General features: G+C 44.9%; 1 protein-coding gene across 1 annotated transcript in view; it reads left to right on the top strand.

Annotated features, from left to right (window-relative positions):
• The first annotated feature begins 1,010 nt into the window (after positions 1 to 1,010).
• CLSTN2 (calsyntenin 2) overlaps positions 1,011 to 12,372 on the top strand; it is a 274,479-nt gene continuing 263,117 nt past the window's right edge. The window contains exon 1 of the mRNA XM_088530160.1: positions 1,011 to 1,101. Coding sequence (XP_088386286.1) covers positions 1,011 to 1,101 — 91 coding nt within the window. The remainder of the gene's footprint in view (positions 1,102 to 12,372) is intronic.

Raw genomic sequence — 12,372 nt, 5'->3', positions numbered from 1 at the left:
GAAATGAGTGCGGGATTTGCAGGTTGACTTCTGCTCTCCTGAGCCCTGGTCAAGGCTGTAGGAGTTAATGGACACGCCAGGTTGCAGAGCAGTGTAAAGCCTAGGCCAAATGGCAAATGCTGACTAATTTCTACCTAGAGTTATACTGTCGTCGTCATTTAAATGCAATTCACCGTCTCCATCCGTAGCTTGGACACGCTGGAGAAGACCAAGGATCACTCGGACTGCATGTCCATAGGCAACTTGGATCAGGTGGGAAGGAGAACAGTCTGTTGGTTAAGGCACCGGAACTGGAATTAATGTTTGTTTCTGCCACCAAGATAATGTGATCCCAGGGCTGTTTAATCACCTTTTTGCACTTCAGCTCCCATCTGACGGGTGGGGTAATGCTTGTCCCTTTTAATTCCTATTATTTTATTTCTTTGGACTTTATACTTATTGGTGAAATAGATATGTCCTCCTGCACAGTCTCCGTGCTGCATTTCGGCTTTCCAGATGCCACCAGGTCAATTCTCTATAAAGGCCGTTCCCACACTAATGCAGCGGGGTGTTTTCCAGTGCTAGCTGCCGCAGCGTGTTCCATCTCGCTGTACCTGGCTGGCCTGCGTGCCGGCCGCGCTGCCGTGCGCAGACCTGCCCTCTGCGCCGTGCTCGGCCCTACCGCACCTCTGAGCGCGGGCGGTGCCGCCGGCCGCTTTCCCCACGCAAAACCCTCCGGATGGGGAAGATCCCGGGCAGGTTCCGCGCGCCGCTTCCGCGGGCGCGCGCAGGTGCCGCCCCGCCCCGCGCGCAGGTGCTGCCCCGCCCCGCTCATGAATATTCATGTGCGGCCGTGACGTGGCGCGGGCGGGCGGGCGCCGGCAGCGCGCGTGGCTGCGGGAGCGGCGGCGGCCGCAGCAGCAGCGCCCGCCCGCCCGCGCACACACCGGCCCAGGCGGCTGCGCTCCCTGCGCTGCGCTGCGCGCGCCGGGCCGGCCATGCGGCCGCGCTGCTGGGCGCCGCCGCCGGGGATGCTGCTGCCGCCGCTGCTGCCGGGGATGCTCCTCCTGCTGCTGCTGCTGCCGCCGGGGCCGGCGCTGGGCAGCGCGCTCGCCGCCAAAGGCAGGTACCGCGGCGCCGGGCAGCGCGGCGGCTCCGCGCGCGGGCGGCGGGCGCGGGACGGCCGGGCCGCGGGGCTGCGGGAGCCGCCGCTGTGCAGAGCAGCCCCGCACGCCACGCGCTGCCCCTGCTGCTGCTCGACTCGGCTCTGCTTTATTTTATTTTATTCTATTTTTTGTGTTGTTTTTTTTTTTCTGGGCGTATTTTTCACGCAGCTCTAGTGTGACTTTCTAGCTCTAAGTTCTGCGAACTTGCAGAGCTTCAGTTCGGTGTGCATCTTCATGCTCCTAAAAAAATTGTAAGCAGATGATTTTTATTTATATGTATACACATAGGGGATTTCGTTTCTTGCTGTACTTCATTGATGGGAGTGAAAACTTAAGGAATTGCATTTAAGAAAACAGAGAGGGGAAAAGAAAAAAATACTTGAGTGAGTCCCGATGTGGGAGGCAAGTGCCGCGAGTGCCGCCCTGCCTGCGCGGGGCGCGGAGCCGAGCGGGGCTCCCGGCTGGAACTGCCGCTTCTGCTGCCGCTGCCGCTCCTGGGGGGCCGAGGGTTTCCCGGCCGTTTGGCGGGGCCGAGTAGCCACCCGCGGGCGCCTGGATGCTGTTGTTTCCCTCGGTTTTTTTTTTCTCATGGTGGCTTTCGGGCTGACTCCCCCTTCCCGGGCTGTCTCCCCCTGCCCAAGGTGCCGGGTTGTTCTCGGGAGGTCCCCGCCGTGTCGCAGGGAGCTCCTCGGCTTCGCTCCGTGCGGCCGCTGGAGGGCTGCAAAGAGCATGTCTTTCCTGGTAACAATAACTTAAAAATAAGTATTTAAATGTTTATGTTGCTATGCGGGTGCCCTAAGTTGTTTCCTATGACTCTGCACTTCTTTCCTGATTTCAGGAATCGGATATTGTCTAGGGCTGTCCTGCAGGATTGATGACCGCATTGTAATATCCTATATGTGGGGCGCTCTCAACTTTGTGGGGCTTTGTCTTTCCCCATCTGAAGGGTTAAGTCAAGAGCACAGGGTTTATTTAAGCAAGATAGAGCTGCCTGCTCTCTGGAGGTGTGCGGTGCTGCTTCTCTTGTGGGAGTTATTTCTGTTGTTGTTTTATTTCTAAAGGAGTAAAAGGTAATTGCAGCAGTGCTGATGTACCTGTGCTGGTGAGGCTCAGTGCTGTATGTGAAAGATATTGTTCATCTGGGCTGAACTCTACTGTCGCGGTACTAAAATTCTTCTTTTTGAACAAGAAGCTCCCTCAGTGTTTGAGTGAGGCTGCCTCTCCCTGCTACCTAGTTGCCTGCAGTGGAAAATAGCGAGTTTCCTCATAACTCGTTGCCAAGTTCATTTATTCCCTGTAAGCACGAGAAAGCAGGACTCTCTGAAATATCCCATGGGAAAGAAAACAAATGGGAGTGGGGCTATGGGAGCAGGCAGTAGGCGGTTCGGGAAGGCAACCTGCCTGTTTAACATTCACGCTCAGTTCCCGCTGTTGCCTGCAGTGTGGCAGGTGGTTGACCCTGGGGTCTCTTGCTTACTTTTCAATGAAATGACTGTTTTTCACTGAAAAACACTGCCTTTAAGGGCTTTTGAGACAGCTCTGCTCAGCCGGGCACCTTTGTGGGTTATTTGGGTGCATGGGAGGCGCGAGGCAGCCTCTCGCCGGGGCCTGGGCCCAAGGGCAGCTCGAGGGCTGCACGTCCCCCATGGGCAGAGCCCCGTGGTCACTGCCGGGGCCGCGCGTCACCCGTGGCACTTCCCGGCTCTCCACAGATCTCTCCACAGGGCTGACCAGTTTAATAGGCAAATCTTAGAATGAGGTAATAAGTCATTTAAATTAAGCTATAAACCACGTTGCCATATGCAAAATTCCTTGCGAGATGCAGATACTCTAAACTCCGAACTTTATTGAACATAAACATCACTGATTTTTAGGTACAGCTGCAAACATCTCAGCTGTTTGAATAACTAAGAGAATAATTGATCCCAAATACCTTAATTAGATAGGCATAACTTGGAGTCCAGAGCACATTCAAATCAACAGAAAATTCAGTCCCCCTTGACAAGTTCCCTGGGAATACATCTGGTGTGAATATCAGCGCCAGAAAAACAACTAACCTAGAGAGACACAGGCAGTGTAAGCCTAAGCCTAAAAGAAAGCTTAAACTGGTAGAAAATAATGAAATCTGTCCCCTCCTCTACCAATATCAGTTCAAAGGAGATCTATGGAAAAGTTAGAACCTTATTTTTGTCTCATACTTAAAATCCATGAGGGATAATGTTGGTACAGTGTTTAGTCAGAAGATGGAATGGAGCGACCTTGCTTTCTGTTGGTGGTGCTGGCTCACCAAGAAACCATGGTGAAGGCATAAAAACCCTTTTTCTGTTTTCCTATCAATAGTAAGTTTTAAAAAAGCATCTTGGATAAAAGGAGATTAATGAAAACTGACTTTCCTGTCCCACAGGACTAAAGACTTTTCTTTGAAGTCCAGGTTTCAGGATACTGAGGTGATTGAGAAGTCTCGAAACACACAAGTCTGGGCATTGGTTACATCTTTATTATCTAGGTATTTCAGTACAGAGACCTGACAACATTAAGTTGTCTTTACCAAGCTAGAGTATATTTACCACCATATTAATATCATTACCAATTTTAATTGCATTATTTGGAAGGCTACCAAAGCTGGCAACCCGAGAGCTTTCAGAGCACATTTCGGTCATAAAGTATGTGCTGCTTGTGGGTACTTTTACTTTTTTATTTTTAGCCATTGGTTTTCCTTTTTTTCTCCTTGGCAAGATTGAGACGTGTGAAAGCTGATCGGTATTTGTGAGAGACATGATCCCTTCTTCTGATTGTTTACTGTTTAACTGGAAAAATATATTGATGATCCAATACTCTTGCACATCTATTAGACGTTAAAAGAAAACAGAGTACTATTTACTAATTATGTGCAGCTATCGCCTGGTGTGTGTTAGGAAATGGATGTTATTCCTAGGGCTCTTGAAAATCAAGTTTTGTGAAGATATTATTTAATATCTGATTGGAAGTTTAGAGCATATAAATTTCTCATTCTCTTTCTGTGTTTTGGATTCCCTGCTTCTGATAGGAAAAGTAATTTCAAAAGTTTCATTTCAGCTTTCAGATCCTCTTCCTTTCTTTCCTTTGTTAAACATGTAGCCTTGGCCCTCCTTTTGCCTTAGTGGTCCCCAAATTTTGTTGGGTTTCGTTTACCTTTGCTGTGTTAGAAGAAGCCGAAAGGTTTGCTTGGCTCCTAGCGAACGGGCCGGTGGTCCAGGTAGCCTTTTGTTTAGGGGAGGGAGCTTCCCTACTGCAGCATAAATAGTGAGGAAATGGGAGGTCAGCGATGCTGTTACTGCAGCAAGTCATTTGCTAGTGTCAAGTGTAGCTCCCTGTTGTCTATGGCATCTTTTTGCAAATATGGCAAAGCATCAACTCCTAACGTTCAGCATGTTTAACGCTACTTAATGTTACATGAGGAATTTCAGATGGCCTATTTTTAAACCCAATAGCTGTGAGATGTCACTTGAGTCACACTTAGAGCTTATGTTTCTGTGTAAAAGGGCCATAAATTAAGTGTAGCTGGTCTAAGGGACTTTTCTTTCAATATAAACTGTCCCAGGGCAACCTGAAAAGAACAGCTCTTGTCGGATATATATATACAAAGTGCTGTGTCCTACCTTAGGGTTTTCTACTCATTGTGCTTATTCAGCCACTCCAGCATCTGATTTAATAAACAAAAATAAAAAACAAAACCCAAATTCACCGTCTGTTTTAACAGGATACTCGAGAGGACAGTTACTTTCTAAATCTGTAACTTTCTTTATTGAAACTTTAGCAGGGGACGAATGTTTGATTTTTAGATGCTGAGATTTAAGTGGAGTCTGAACCAGCTGGTGATGGTGCCCACAGAAAACTGCAGGAATAGGAAGCCTAGAGAGTGGCATCTGCTGTACCAGAAGAGTTTTGTTGTCTGACTGAATAAAAAATAATTGAGGAATATGCAAACCATTTTCAGATGCAAAAAAAGCTGCTGCAGAGTGGAGGAGAATAATACCTTCTCCTCATCGATTGTGGGTAGGGCAAGAGAGATTCAGGTTAGGCTTCAGTAAAAGCTTCTGCTATTACAGACCCTTTAAATGCGGGTCTCTCACAACCATTTGGAACAGTACTAGCAAATGCAGGTGATGATGCCGTTGATGGGGAGGAGAAGGACGTAAGGAACTCCTGAGGTCCCTTTGACCCAGGAGGCTTCTCTGGGTCACCATTACCCTTTGCTGCCTGCCCAGGCAATACCTGCAGCCTAGCAGCCCTTCCTGAGCAGCAGAAGCTTTAGCTGCTGCTTCCTGGGGACACTTGTACCAGCCTCGCTGGGCCTGTCTAGCAAAGCCTTTGCCAGGTGTTGTTGGAAGGTGCCGTTTTGGGCAACTGCAGGCAGCAGTGTCTCCGTTCTTGCTGTTTGCCAGAGTGGTCCACTGAATCTGGAAGTGGGTGCTTAAATGGCTCATGCAGCTGCTGGCTTCACTGATGCCAAGCAAGCAGCCTCACACCTTCCTTCGTGGGAGAAGCCGCAAGATGCGTGGGGTGCTAAACCTTCCAGCGGATTCAACAAACCCATTCAGAAAAATCCCAGCTCGCTTGAGACTTGGCAGATTTACTTATTTACTTATACAATTTATTTTTAGTAGTATGCTGACAAGCCCATAGTAAACACCACGTAGGTGCCTTTGATGGTTTTATTGAGGCGGAGAGAAGAGCGGCTGCGAATGTGAAAGCCGAGTCGGGCAGATTTCAGTAGCCGGAGGCGAGTGTAGCCTCTCGCAGGGGTTGAAAAGCTCCTGCCCAGGAAGGGCAGGAGAGAAACTAATCAAGAACTAGAGGTGGGAGACATAAGACCAGTGTTAGACTTTAGAAAGTCATATATTGCGTCAAAACAAGAAACTATTCTTTGTTTCAAGCTTAGAGTTGCATCCCCTTGGTATCTTTTCGGTGGGTTTCAGTATGCTGTGATAATTTAAAAATAATAATAATAAAAAAAGGTGTCCCGATTTAGACAGAGTGCTTGTAAAAATAGGATGGAAGGAATTTAGGAAGAGGCATTTAGGGCCTGATTTGAAGAGTTGTTTTTAAACAACTCTGAAATGAAGCAGGGTTACTTGTCCGTCACTTATACGGTGTAATATATAAAGCACATTCAGTAGCAATGTAGATCTCCCTGTATTCCAAAATACTTTGTGCAGAACAGTATAACAGGATGCCTGGTGGATAAACTGTGTAGTATATCCATGTATACACACACATGTTTCTGCATAAGTGTATATATATAACATGCCTATACACATGCTCCATGTTTTAAATGGATTTAATGCTCTATACACATGTGGCTACAGACCTACCACCTGGGGGGTATTAAAAATGAAAAATAAAAGTGAGTTAATTTTGCATTCCCTGTGTCTAGCGAGAGGGCAGGACTGGAGCGTGTGGAAGCGCTGGGCCGGGCCCTGCGCGCTCGCCACGAGCGCTTGGGCAGCCTCTGAGCCGTCGCGCCGAGGCTGCTTCCGGCCTGGCAAACCCTGCGCACGTAACGCGGCCTCCCCCAGTGTCTGTGAAGCTGCGGTGAGTGGGGACTTGCGTTTTGTTTTTAGCTTGATATTAATTGGAGTATTTAAGCACGCTAACAGCTGTACCCAGTTGGAGAAAATTGCACACATGCACTGTGGGGCTTCATGCAAACATCTACAGGCAGTTGGAAATGCTTGGTTTGAGTTTTCCTTTGAACTGTGCGTTTACTGTGCAGGCTGGATTAATTATAGGAATTTAAATATTTAAAGCATTGAAGTACAGATTTTGCAAGTTTTTTTTTAGAAGAGTGTGCCCAAAATGTCTGTTTTTTGCTATATATATATATTCCAATAAAAGTGCCTGTGGTGACTGCTTATAATCCTTGGATGAGGGAGTTATTAAAATTTATTTTAACACTATGTATTATATATGGTATCAAAACTACATGCAGCTTTTGGATAAGACCAGCATAAATGCTCAGGGAAAAAAATATAGATAAATTAATCTAGATCTGTTAATTTGACACTCATAATTCTTAAATGCTGACATTCTTAAAAAAGATAAGTTTATTTAAAGTATTTTGAACAAAATAGAGTTTGGATTCCCCAAACTCAGCTCCTTTCCCTTTACTGACTAAATATCATGCTTAATGTCAGAGAGATGCAGAATTCTTAGTTTAAGAAGATAGTATGGTTTGGTAATAGACCTCCGGTTCCATCTTTTGATGGGAAAATATTTCTGCTTTTGACTTTGCATATAGTTAAGCTTTATACAAAATGTTCAAGCTTATCTGTAATAAAACTGATTATAAAATTGGTTCAGTTTTTCTTCCACCCAGGGGACTGAATATATCCTCAGGGTCATTCAGCTGGAGTGCAAGTTAACCAATCTTTCAATTAGGGTTATTGGACTATGAAGCAGGATTCAGCCTATTATCTAAAAACACCTTTAGGAATTGGATATAAGAAGGTATTTGCTGAATTACAATTCATTTTAATGTGATTTCCCTCTGTAATGGTTGTAAAGGAAGGCCCTGCATGGGCTTGCAGATCCATAGCAATTAATGCTGCTGTTTAGATGTTTTACCATCTAGGTGAAATCTTGACTCTGGTTAAATCGATGTGGGATTTGCAGTTATCTTTGTGGGATCAGCAATTCATCCTTTCTGTGTTTTTGTGTAATAAATGGTTCTTGTGGAGCTTTTAATGGTGCCCCAGTAATTGCTGTCCTACTGAGCCAGGAGGGCTGTGGTTTCTGTTCCCATTGTCCATCCCTGGCTTTCTGAGCTAGAACTGCTTGCCTGGAGGTGATAGAGCAGTTCTAGTTTTAATTTTGTTCTTTTCTAAGTGTTCTAAGTGCTTTTCATCAGACTTAAAACTACTAAGTGTTGACCAAGATGGATTTAAGTATGCTCTTCATTACAGTTATTGGAGAAGTTTAATAGAGCTAAGAACCACAGCTGATTTTCTCCTGTTTCCTCGTTGACCATCTTCCCTCCCATCCCCATCATTCTGCTCTGTTAGTAATTAAATCATGTGAGAGCAGTAATGACAAGAAGTGCAGTAGTTTCACAACTCTCAATTGTGTTCACTCTGTCAAATTGAGTTTTTTGTTGCTCTTTTTAATGGGACTGCTTATTTGGAGTAGTATAGCGCAACTATGGATAATTCTTGTGTGTATTTTTCTAGTAACGATTAGAAAGAATAACACTTGACAGACTTAGCTGCTGCTTTTGAATAACATCTTAGGACAATTAAAATGAAGGAGAAAACTTTTATTTCATTTGAAGAAAATTTATGGAAATTGTAAACATTAAGATTATGAAGCTCTTTTGCTAGTGTCCACTCGCCCATCACTGAGTTGCTGACAGTAAGGAAAATGAGACAGATCAGTCTGTTTATTTTTGGACAAATCTATTGCTTATTTATGACTTTAGTAGGCTCTTGGACTGTCTGGTAGACACATACGTGCTTATCAATATTGTGTGTGTATATATGTTAAAATGCACAAGCACACGGTGAATCCTCATGTACTGTATGTGTCTCTAACCAGCTACAAGGATTTAATGTCTCTTGTGCCAGTCTTATTCTGACACCTATGGTATCTGTTTTTCTTGGCAAAGCCTGAACATCTGAAATGAAGAGACTATGAAAGTAAACAAATAAAAAAGAAAACTGATTGCTCAGGGAGAGGTGAAGATGTAGCCCGAATGTCAAAGGTGTTCAAAACCAAGGAACTCTTTTGTTAATGTTTTTTCCACTGCTGATTGTATTTAAACCAAATACCAATAAAGATCTGCTGGAGATCAGCTGTAAAACATCAGCCTACCTTGTCTATACTAGACTGCAAAGTAGCTGTTTTTGTGTTGAACCTTTTGGTTACAATGGAGGTTCCAACACGGGATGAGGGAAGCCAAGCTAAAATCCTCTGCTCTTTCTGGCATCTTGGTGGGATATCGTTTCACCAAGGCTGCTTGCAGATGCGAATGCCATGGCAGAAGGAACTGGCCATGATATTTCCTAGGCGACAGTCCTTGACAATCTGCTATGAAGAGGAGCTTTCCCTTATCTTTTTGAGGGCTACTTTAAAGATCCCTGAATTGAAGTTGAGCAGATGGTATTTGCTTTGCTGTCAGTCTGGGAAAGAAAGAAATGGACTTTTAAGGTCTCGGTAACAGAACTTTATATTTGCAGATTGAGAATCAAAATTTAGAGGCATTTAAACCGGTGTGATTTATGCTAAGCTGTTTTAGAAAGTCTGCATGATCACAGTGATCTATAAATCAAACTAGATGGATTCACGCGCTGTAGATTTACTGTCACGAATGGAAAAAGCATTAGGTACTGGAGTGCTCCGTTTCTTTCTTTCCCCAATACAGAGTAACCAGTTTATTCAGGGCTTTTTAGAGCCTATTCTGACTTTTCTATTTCTGTCTCTCTCTCTCTCTCTCTCTTATTTTTTATCCTTTTTTTCCTTCCTTCTTCTCTGCTCCCATAATCTTTAATCACAGTCCTTTGGCTTCATAGTTTCAGTGATCCACTTCTAAAGAGTGCAAAAAGCCACTGAGAAAAACAGATCTATTTTCAGTAGGCTTATATTACCATTCAGCTGTCCATTTCTAAATTAGCAGAGGTTCTCAAATCAGAAAGTATAGAAACCACTACTGAAGGTGAGCAAAAATAACTATGTGAATAGCTGTGATAGAAACAGTACAAGCTCAGAAAATCTCAGTTTATTAACTGGATATTTGACTCTTTCTAATAATAAGTGTTTCATGCCATGTGAATCCCTTCTGTTAGAATTTATATTTAATCTGTACGGTTTTGATATGGGAAGTTTGTGCAGGATTGAACATGCCAGTTTTACTACAGGATTAATAATAGTCACTTCAAAATAACTCTCAAGTTCCAAATTTCACTTATTCTTAGCTCAGTTCCAAATATTTGAAAGTTCTTTTATGTTTCAATACTTGAAGCCTCTTAAGTCAAGGGGGAGGTGTTGTATTCTGCTAATAATCAGGACAAGAAAACTTAAATGGAGGCGCTGATACTTCAGATTGCAAAACTCAGCAATCTCTTTTGAAACTAGCTGAGACTGGAGTTCTGTATTAACTTTGTGGCTGAATACAGAGATATGCATATAGGAGCGTGAGTGTATATGTGGAACTTGTCAGAAGCTTCTGACAAGGGTGTGACTATTTCTCTGCTTCCCAGAGCTGCTCTGCAGACAGATCTGGCGTTATGCGAGTGTGTGTGTGCAGGGAACGCTGCCAAGAGCCCCACGGTGTCACCCACCCTGTCCCCTCCGCGCAGGACTGAGGCGCAGGAAGGGCGGCCGCGTGCCGCCGAGCGAGCGGGGCTGCCGCGGGGTCATCCCGGGAGCGGGGCGCTGGTGAGGGCACACGGGTGGGATGGACACGAGCTGGGGCAGCCTCCAGGCCGGGAAGTTCGGGAGCTCTCCAGAGCGGTCTCATTTTGTAGGTATAGCAAACATTCCAAGTAGGTTTGAAAGGAGATAAAATGCTGGGACTTAGCATGACAAGAAGACTTAGAAGCTCTGGGAGCGTCCAGGCTCTTTGCCCTGGCTGCTCTGCAAGGAGCTGTTCCCACTAGGGCCACAAAACCTGGAATAAATCTGTCCAAGCGACTAGAAGGCAGCTGCTGCTGTTCAGGTTTAGACCTGCTTCTGCTTCCTTGCAATGTAATAAAACCCCCGCGTTTTTGCAAGACTTAACAGTTCTGGCTAGCAAGTGTTTTTAGTGGGAATTTGGGAGTAGCTGAGGGGCGAAGTAGGAAACGGGAGTCAAGTCTTACACCTTGTCTGTAGTGCTGACTGTAGCATTATTGTAGGGGACTTCGGATTCATCCTGTTTTCTCCTTGCCAACTGTTAGGTGGGTATCTTTTTTCCAGACCTTGTCTGACTCAGCTCTTGTAGGCTGACTCCAAATTGGAGATTTTTTTTTTCCAACTTGTATTCCCTCGAAGCAATTACTCTTAATATAAATTGTAACGATCCCACAGTACACTTCTGACCTTTCAACTTTTCTACTGCAAGGATTGTAATGACCGTGGTGAACAAGAGCAGAAATTAAATGCTGAGTATTATGCCGGGAAACTGAATCTAACGAGACCTGGAGAAATTGGCTGTAATCTGTGTGAAAGGAGTGGCTGAGTACCTTTGGATCTGTATAATATGTACGTACCCTTTTCTCACATATTGTTGCCTTCACAGTAGAGAAATCTGGTGATGGGGAGAGGAGGCAAACAAGGAAATACATGGTAGGACCCTGCAGGGACAACCCTGCATGCTGTGAGTTATTTTGCATTGCTGTTGAGATGCACTAGTATCTGTGCCAGAAGCGTCACCATGCTCGGGGAGGGGAGGACAGGAGCACGTACAGTGTTGTAGCCCACCTGGACTTCTTTTTCCACGCTTGTACAGAAGAGCTATCATAGTGACCTTGCTGTTACACATGAAGTTTTTGCTTACTGGCCTCTAACGCTTGAGCTGGGTTCATGTCTGAGGTTAGAAATTGCATCTCACATCATGAAGCTCTAAATGCAAGATGATCTTTTGAGGAGAATTTCAAAGTATGCAATGTTGATGTGTATTGTTTTATTTAGTGAGTCTATTTGGTTTCATAGAATCATAGATTCTATGATTCTAGCTTAAAGTGCTTATTGCTGCAGGAATGTGATCTAAAGTACGTTATGATAGGCAAGTTGATGCAGCTTTTATTTCATAGGTCTTGAAGCATCTCATATTTGGCATTCCTGTTATTAAATGGAACAAATTGCTACCAGCTTTATATGACCTTCTGCCCTGTCAGATGCGTCATGTGTTTGTGCCAGACTTTGGAGTGCACTTACCACCCTCTAGAAGATGTTGGCTGGAAGGCACCTTGTGTGTCCTTTGAGATGCAGGTCTCCGAACAGTCAGATACACCTGAAAAGGTAGCACGAGCTCCTTCATAGGATTGTTTGCTCAAATCCCATATGTGCTCCGGGGCCGTGTACTCACATCAGTATATTCTCTTAAACATGAATTTGATGGAGAGTGAACATGATCACTGAGTTCCAGGAGGGGAGCAGAGATGTCCTTGTCCGCTTCTGTATCCAGGGGGCTTCTGTGAAGAACGTGACCCTAAAAATTTGCTGCTCTTGTCACTGCAGTGATTTCACCAAGGAAGCTTTTGCTGCAGGGAAG

Source organism: Tinamus guttatus, unplaced genomic scaffold (assembly GCF_059628265.1).
Source record: "Tinamus guttatus ecotype Peru unplaced genomic scaffold, ASM5962826v1 Tinamus_guttatus_pri_ptg000364l, whole genome shotgun sequence".
NCBI classification, from domain to species: domain Eukaryota; kingdom Metazoa; phylum Chordata; class Aves; order Tinamiformes; family Tinamidae; genus Tinamus; species Tinamus guttatus.
The sequence above is the reverse complement of the archived record's forward strand: the minus strand, read 5'-3'. Positions and strand labels throughout refer to the sequence as shown.